This window comes from Saccostrea cucullata, unplaced genomic scaffold (assembly GCF_032062105.1).
Source record: "Saccostrea cucullata isolate Sc308-1 unplaced genomic scaffold, CSIRO_AGI_Scuc_v1 ctg19961, whole genome shotgun sequence".
NCBI classification, from domain to species: Eukaryota; Metazoa; Mollusca; class Bivalvia; order Ostreida; family Ostreidae; genus Saccostrea; species Saccostrea cuccullata.
In genome coordinates, this window is record NW_026929076.1 from 8,346 (window position 1) to 17,904 (window position 9,559).

Here is a 9,559-nt window from a genome sequence, read left to right on the forward strand (position 1 = left end):
AAACTATGACTCAGTAAACAGTAGCATTTTTATGAATGCCAGACGTGAATGAAGCGAAACAGCGGTTTATTTGAGTCTGGAGGAGTTTCACGGGTCACTCTTTGCCTTCATACAGGGCAACCCGCTGTCTGCGCTTCTCTTTATTACAGAGCGATCTTTTCATCCAGACATGCAGAAAATGATAAATACTGGAAAATTATGTAATTTTCTATCAAAGAAATATGCGTCTTTGTGTTCACTGAGATCACAAACACCATTTTCTGAATGGCGCGCGCACATGTGTATTCTCACCTAACGGCTTTATCATGCACCAGTAATCTAAGATTCGGGGGCATATAGTTTTTGCCCTGTCCATCTGTTTGTTTCACCGCGAAAACTTTGCCTTAATTTTGATCTGGCTGTTGTATTTCACATGTGTATTCCTTTTGACAAGACTCTCTTTGAGTTCCGACATTATATTACCTCTTGATCTTGGAGTTTGATCCAATTTTGCAGCAAATTTTACCAAACTTTACCTGCCAGTCATAACTTTTGTACAACTGGTGATGAGGTTTTTTTTTTAAATTCTTGTGAAATCATTTTTACCTTTACATCGAAGATCTTGATCTTGGGGTTTAATAAAAGTTGAACCTTGGTAATTTCTTTTGAATGATCAGTACTTGGGCTAGAATTTTTCAGTTGTACTTCTTGTGGGAAAAAAAAAACTCGCTTTGGGTACCAACAATTTTGACCTTTGATCCAGACCTTGGGGCTTTGAACTACTTTTGAAAAACCTTAACCGTCGCAATAACATTTGAACAGTTAGTGCTATGTTTTTGTTTTTGTCTTTACATAATATGTATTTCTTTTTATAAGACCTTTCCTTGGGCACTATTCATTTTGACCTTCACCTTGAAATTTGAAAGAGTTCAACGTTCGCCATAACTTTTTGGGCGTTCAGACTGTTATATTTCCTATAGGCGCTCCCCACGTAAGTTTATAGATGACGAATGAGTCTTGACAGTCTACATAGATCTACCCCTCTATACTCTAAAATCAACAGTTGTTTGTTTTTATAGTATAGAGGGGTCAAAAACCTCTCTTTGGGTAACAACATTTTTGATCTCTTGACCTTGGCCTTTGACTTTCATTCGAAAAACTTTTCCATAAGCTGTCATTCTAGGGCATCAGTGTTTCACAAACAGATCTTTTTTTTTTTTTTTGAATTTATTTTGTTCTTGTTATTAAGGAATCTGAGATATCTTGCATGTCTAGTTTTTGGAGGATTCAGAACGTCTAATATTGCTTAAACTTAAATCAACTTGTCACCTTTGCATACTTCTAAAGAGTTGAAGCGTAGAAAGCAAATATATTATCTCATGTCCGAATAGACCAAAATATTGCAGAAGTCAGAATGAGTTCGGGTTAATGAGGAATGCTGTAGGGTTCAAAGACTGTTATGACTTTAATGCAGATACCTGCATTCTCTAATGCATGCATGTTTCTTGAACACAGATTCAAGGACGAGCTAAGACTAGTTTTTTAATGATAAAATTAAAAAGAAAGAAACATTGTGCGAAATGCTAGTTAAAGTCACTTTGCCGATCAGTTCCTATTTGTTGGCAACCGAGACATTATTAAACGTATTAACCAGAATTTACTAGAAAAAAATTAGTGGAGGTTACATTACCAAAATACTTTTGATTATTAAAACCAAGAGACCATTAATTATTAAGAACATTGTATATGATCTCAAGTCTAATTTTCGTGGGCAATGCTGGGCGACCATGCATTTGTGTTAAATCTTGTTTGTATAAGCACTGACATGGGTTCTTTGTTGCTTGATAAGGGAGAGTTGGTACCAAAATCTTGTATTTCAATTTAATTTTAATCTTTTCAATGACCTTTATTTATTTTCTCTCCGTTCTTTGGTAAAATTGAGTGAAATTAATGTGGGTCTGTCTAGCTGTCTATCTGTGTGTCTGCATGTTTGTACATTCATTTGTCTGTATGTCCGCGAAAACTGCAAAGTTTTTATGTCCCCGTAATCGAAGATTCGGGAGTATATAGTTTTACCCTGTCCGTCCGTCTGTCTTCTTTCTCTTTTAGTCCGCAAAATAACTTAAACCTACCTTACCAAAAACTTTTGAGTGGTGGGGCTATGACTTTCAAATTTCACAATACTAGTATATATCTTGCGACAAGACATTTCCTCGTGTACCACCAAATTTGACCTCCTGGCTTTGACCTTGTAGTTTGACCCATTTATACAAAGAATTTTCAAACTTAAAGACTGGTCATAACTTTTTATTAGTTGGTACTAGAATTTTCATACTTCACATATTTATTCACTATGACAAGACATTTAATAACTATATATATTTGTACGTTTTGACCTTGACCTTAGAGTTTGACCCACTTTTAAAATAACCTTCGAACAGTTAAAACCAGGGCTTTCATATTTCACATGTGTATTCCTTGTGACAAGACCAACAATTTTTCGAACAGTTAAAACCAGGGCTTTCATATTTCACATGTGTATTCCTTGTGACAAGACCAACAATTTTTTTCTTGGAGTTTGACTTGCATTTTAGAATCGTCAACCCTTGCCATAAGCTTCCATACGGGGGAATTATTGTTTCACAAATACATTTTTATAAGCTTGCCAGACACTTTAACATTTGGTAAACGAGGACTGAAGAACTATAATTATCAGACCTTAAATGCAGCCTCTATATCTGTTATGGACCTCGTCTATCATTACCTGTACATTTTTTCCCATCGTCAGGGTACGCGGAGAGCAGGTCCAGCTGTCCCCCAGAGGCCGTACAGACCGTCAGAAACTGTATCAGCTCGTCCATTCCATCCTTCGCTCCCTCAAAAAAGTACAACCTGAAGAGGGAGATAGAGATCATGTGGGGAGCCTGTAGGTATGTATAGATGTACATGTATGTCAAAAAAATAGTCCCTGAAGGCCGAGATAGAAATCATGTTGGGGGGGGGGGGCTGTAGGTATGTATAGATCTATGTCAAAAAAGTACAACCTGAAGAGGGAGATAGAGATCATGTGGGGAGCCTGTAGGTATGTATAGATGTATATCAAAAAAAGATGTCTCATTCGAACCCGCGACATTAGCATCGACTGCTTACTTCGCGACTTTAGAACAGACGCTCTAACCACTGCGCCACGCGGGCGACGAAATTAAAAGAAGAGGCTTGGAGTTTATGTTGTTTTAGATAAAATTTTGGAATACACAACATCCAGATTAGACAAGTTTGACTGTATATAAAAATCTTTTTTATACTCTTAAAATGGTTAAACTTGGATCATCTACAAAAAGGGGTGTCTACCAGCATTGAGTGAAATACTGAACAATTAGGTATCACATCTCTTATATAGTTCAACAGCTATAGAGGTTATCAAAGATTTTTACAAGGCGCCCTGTGACAGTATAATCGTATACGTCTGTCAATGAACATTTTTGTTTATTTATATATTTAGGTACACTTGAAAAAAAGTTAAAACATTTCTCGGAAATAGATCCAACACAAATTTGAAACACAGCTCGGAATGAAGGTCTCATGTCAACATTTAGGTCCTCAGTTGATTCTCTACAAATTACTACAGTTCAAATATATACAGTGTGTATAACCTAATTTCGAATATTCCAATGCGCAAAAATATGAATTACATAAGTACTATTCTAATTAAGTTGCATGATTGTTTGTGACATAATGTTTTTGATTCCCAAATTGTAAATACTCAAAATTCAGGCGGAAATGAAAGATGATTTTTTTTTGCGTTGTAATTGGATGTAATGAGCCACTCTGAGCTCAGTAGCAATGTTTATTCTGAATTTTATAGGATTAAAAAACCACATGAGTCATTGGTTTACACTTTGCTATGTAAAAATATATTAACGTTAAATTTGATCACGGCCTCCGTTTGTCCATTGTAAGGATCCTGTGCTTTTGTCAAACTCCGTATCATACATGCTATTCACTACATCTCATTATATTTACAGATCATCCAGCGTAGATTTGTCTATATACAGTATATAACTGTCCAAGTCTGGGTTTCTTTTTGAATGCTTCACTTTCACACTGTGGGTCAAATCATATTTCAATATTGCAAGCCCTCCAGATAATTTAGGTCTAATTGTATTTTACATGACTATTCTATTGTACGTCTTACAGAAAATTCTATGTCTTTTACTTATAGTTGAACATTGTAGGTCCTCCAGTTAAGGACTGTATAACTGTGATTTATAATTTACCTCCATGTTGTAGGTCTTCCAGTCTTGCCGAGGCCTCTAACTGTGTGAAGCGTGTGATGGACAAATGTACCGGGATGACAGATGAAGAACAGAACCTGCAGAGGCTGTTCAGTCACAAGGACATAGAGTACACGTACAGATACTTCTGTGACAATTTCGATCGTAAGTACCATTACAGCAAATAACCGCTCTTAAAAAGGGGGGGCGTGTTAACTGTGAACAACATTGTGATAAAAAGGGTGGAGGTCATCTGAAGGTCAAAAGAGTTTTTTTGGTGGACATATTAGTATGTTTTGTCTGTCCTCATAAGTCGATTATTGTGTTGTTTGCCATTAAGAAAAACGTCATTTTTATGCCCCCCCCCCTTTCGAAGAAGGGAAGGCATATTGCTTTGCTTCTGTCTGTCGGTCTGTCGGTCCACTTAGTTTCCCTTCATTTTCTTCACAACTGTTGCACATACTGAAGATTTATCAGATGTATATCTAGGTCAAGTTCTGTTTTGGGTACGATCGCACCATTTTTGACAGAGATGCCCTTTCGGACTTCGAAAAAATCTAATTTTGGGGTAGGGGGCATAAGTGTTTACCAAACATCTCTTGTTTAAATAATAAATACTCCGCGAAATCAGTAGGCAGATATTTCATTAAAGCATCCCAGGTTGGATGAAAGAGATAATTCACATTTATTGAAATGGAAGATAAATCTGAAACATATAAAATAATCTTTGCAAAATGATATTGAAATTTAAGGGGGGTTATATTTATTTTAAAATTTATTTTTTTGCTCTTATAGTTCTTATAGCTGCTCTGTGATAAAGGTAATCATCGTCGGGTTTTCCGTGGGTGCCGCCGATGAGTACAAAGTTGATCGACTATAAAAGATTTTCTCTATAGAAATAACTGTCCTGAAATTAGAACATTAGTTGACATTGTTTTTCTAATTGCCGGAACTAAACTACCTTACCCATTTACACAGGGGCATAGTCAGGGTTCTTATGATGTAGACTCCTGATCGAGTAGGCAAGGGGGTTGGGCCGCCTCAAGGCCCTAATAGGTGGGGGCCAAAAGTGCATTGTAAATTTTCGACGATTTCGATGTCGATATTCGACCCTATATACTAGCTCCTGGTCGCTTTTCTCTTAGATTTTTTAAGTTTGTTAAGCAGCCACATTCGAGGTCTGTTCTTTTTTGTACGAAATGCAGAAAAACACTCAAAAATGAGAAAGGATCTGTCCAGTATCGTGGTATGACGAACCCATTAAAAAGCAATCTTACACTTTTGAAGAGACAAAATATGTGTGGTCAAAATAGTCGGTTAAAGTGGTTAAATGTAATGCACTTAGAAAATCTCAACAATATTCAATAATTTACCAAATTCTGGGAAAACCTAATGATTTTAGAGGGGTGTATACATGTGTATTTCCGTATTTTTTCCTCAGGCTAAAACTGATTCTGTTACTTTTCATGTACGTTTTATTCTTATTCTAATTATTAATATTTCCAAGGAATTTTTTCATTTTTAGATTAATTTATTTTTTCAATTTGCAAAATGGTGTGTATGCTTTAAGAGTACACAAGCATATATGTAAATTACGCCTGCCTCTTTTTTTCTTACAAAAATTATGTGGTTGCTGTGCGTACAAACGTACGCCTCAGCTAAGCGCCTAATATAAGTTCAAATTTTATTGTCAAATAGATTATAATATTTATTTGCTCTGTAATTGATCATGAATTATTAACGTCCTATACTAATTCATACAGATCTTCTATTGTTTTTGTAGTGTATGAAAAACACATAGGATGTATTCAAGATCAGCACCAAGCTGCCACTAACTGCTCTCGGCCTCAGATGGAGAGCTTTCGAAGGAAAATAACGGCCAAATCTCCTATTGAGGTCATGATATTGTCTAGTTGTTCGTAAGTCCTTAGTTTTCATTTCATAAAAAATGTGCAATTCGCAGTGATTTAGCAATCCTGGGGAAGTATGTATGCACCTCGCCCTTTGGGCTTGGTGAATTATATTGTACTCTTCGGGTATTTTAATTTTGACTTTACATTTTTGGATCCCCGCCCTCAAAGTTTGTATTCTTTAACATGTTTAAGAAGTGTAACATTTGACCGTCCGTTAACTTTGATCTTTCAGCACCCACCAGATAATGACTGAGTGTTTGTTAGAACCAGTGAACCAGAATTGTGGAGACAGCGCCGCCATGTTCTTAGAACACATCACGTTAAACCAGCGTCCACCCGTGTGTCATCCTCTGACGCCGAAATACAGCAGCCTTCAGAATGATCAACCTAACAGCGCCACTACATCCGCTGTGACGTCACGGACCATATTTGGCGCCGTTTTATTTATCTTTGTTTGGAATTTATTGCCCCTCTGACTTATCTCAAGATAATACAAATGCTTTTATTCTAACGATTTAAAAATCGTTAAAAACTTGTGTAAATTTCTTAAAATACACATTACAGCCTTTATCATGTTTATGTGCAACAACTTTGTAAGTCATGACGGTTAACACGTTCGGGACTATGAGAGGCTGTTCATAGGAATTATCCCATCACTGCCTGCTGTGATATAACTTTACTAGTGTTGAACCAAAACAACATTCAAGCCCCTCAGTAGCCGAAATCCAAATGGAACATTCCTTTGCCTCATTATACAGACACCAGCGCCGACAAAACAAAGCATGTGGCTGATTATATAGCTCCACAAACCCTGTATATAGCTTGTACATGAAATGTACAAAGCAGTCGTTATTTGCTGTGAATACTTAAAACATTACTTAATACATCAGTGTCATAAGCCACGGATTTTGGGTCCATTCTATTTCCAACAAACTGGGATGGACACAAAAACCATGGATTGCCAATATGTTCTCAGTATGCAACTTTTTCATGTACATGTATAAACAACATTCATTATATTGTTAAATTTTCTGTTACAATATAACTTTACATATTTTGTTTTGCACGGAAATTTTGATTTTGTTTTTGATACAGAATGTATATTTATACGCAAGATGTGCCATATAATTGTCATAAACATAAAGTATGTGTTACAGACATTAGTAATAATTTAGAATGTAATTTAATGATTTTTTTATGTACTGTGGATGGGAATTTTTATTTTTGAAAAGTTGCTTTTTCTAATTCAACTAATATAATAAGGAATCGAAACAGCTTTTGATTCTTGGACAAAGGAGAACATTCTTTACACAAAGGAGAATATTCTATACACAAAGGAGAATATTCTTTACATTTCCTAGCACATTTCTGAGGGGATTCTGTGACTATTGCAATAGGGGAGATAACTCCAGAATCGACACAACTTCCTCTCCGAGTGCTATATTAATATATAGAGTTTATTACTGTACATATTGAAATATAAATATGTTCATAGTTCAATTCCAAATTATAGATATTAGAAAAAATGTGCATTTTTTTTTATTAAAATGTATATACATGTACTGGGCAACAAAAATGATTTGTAGTTTTATGGTTGTCAATTGCCCATTCAGACCTCCATATTGTGCAATTTTTTTCTTCTGGAAAGCAATAAAAAGAAGTATGATGAAGTTTTAGTTTTTATTGGATCTTCTTTCCTTGGCACAGACATTTAACAACAACATGTGCATGCAACAATCACAACCTGATAATAAAAATACCTCCCCAGAAAAATAACTATTTGTGGAAGCATTGCCCTATGGAAACACAATAACTCTCCTATAGGCATGGCAAAAGTTGTAGAAAAATCACATCTTTGAATCTGAAGACATTAAATAAAACAATAATAAAGGACTGAAAAAAAATCAAAGGACTGAATGGCCTCACAGGCTGATGATGACTTGCTGACAAATATAATACTAATCTTAACTCTTATATGAATGGTTTTATATGATTATGTTAACTAGAAAACTGACCAGTCAGCAAGGGCCCCGCCATGGGGTAGAATTAAAAGGGTGAAGCTTACAGAATGATTAATAAATGTATGAAGAATAAGCAACACCAACTGTATTCTTAAAATTTCAAGATAATTCCTGAATATTCAAAAACATGAAAATAATATCCTTGTATTTACATTAGGCAGTAAAGAACAACTTAACATTGAATGGATATTTAAACAATTATGAAGCTTGTGTTATATAAAATGCCAGCCTTCAATGAATGCAAATATCATGAAGGCTTGACCTTAACTTCAAACAACATTGTGGGATTTTTGCTGTCTGTACTTTGTGGGGAATGAATGGTTGGTACAAAAAATCAATATGGGTATGAATTTTTCTGTCGGTATAATTAGTCATTAAGAAAATTTCTTGTCTGTTCATTATGGGTACCACATTCGTAGGTACAAATGAAATGTCCGTCTTTGTGTCTGTACTATGGGGAATTTATATGAAATTATCAAGTTAATCAGATTCATAGGCGTCAGAACTGTGGGGGCTAGGGGAGGCTTAGCCCCCTACTTTATTTTTTTGCAAAGGTCAATCATCATTTAGGTATCAAACATTGTGGCGTAAGTTGACACACACCCCACCCCCACCCCCTTTAACAGGCACGTTTCAGCGAGGTCGAAGGGTAATTGGGTGTTTGAAAGAAAGATTTTGTGCTGAAAGAAGTTTGACTACCCCCCCCCCCCCCCCTACACCGTGAATTTTTTTGTTGTAGGACAATAGTCACATTTAAATTCAGCTTGTCAAAGAAGTATTGAATAAAAACTCGAGATTTCTAATGCAAAATATTTCTCTTTTTTGCCAGGTTTGAATATTTCATTTCTCTTTCACAGTCATCCCTCCACCTACCCCCTTACGCTTTATATGTATTTGACACTTATGTTATTTCATAACTTTCCTTCATCAATAGCACATGTGTCAGAAGCAAATTGTATGTGTGTGGCGAAGGGGGGGGGGGTCTACCAACATTATAAAAAAAATCTGCACAGACTTCCAACAAGCAACTTCCTGATAATTAAATCTAACTCTGCAAAAAAATGGGGTCGGTAAGTCCCCATCTTACTGACATTGGAAAGAATGGATGTTCATTTAGCAACTTCAATAATCTTGTGATCCTGTTTTCATTCAAAATCAGTATTTTATTTATTTACTCCTACTTGGGGTAATCATTCTGGATCCAAACCACAGTGGGTGAGAATCACTTTATTCAAGTATAACAGTATAGTAAAATGCTGACAGTTCTAAATCCAAGTGTTTCCTCCATCATTTTCTTTAATATATATATAAAAAAAACTTATCCAACACTAGTGCAATACTACAACGGTGTATTAGTGCCATTTTAACAATG

At 35.6% G+C, this 9,559-nt stretch overlaps 1 protein-coding gene across 1 annotated transcript; it reads left to right on the plus strand.

The window, feature by feature from the left end:
• Positions 1-2,695: 2,695 nt before the first annotated feature.
• Positions 2,696-6,661, plus strand: LOC134279730 (uncharacterized; the record flags this gene model as incomplete). The annotated part of the gene is made up of 4 exons (XM_062762147.1): positions 2,696-2,909; positions 4,270-4,418; positions 6,037-6,172; positions 6,399-6,661. Coding segments are annotated over 4 exons (743 nt in total), but the record flags the coding sequence as incomplete, so codon positions are not given.
• Positions 6,662-9,559: the final 2,898 nt, after the last annotated feature.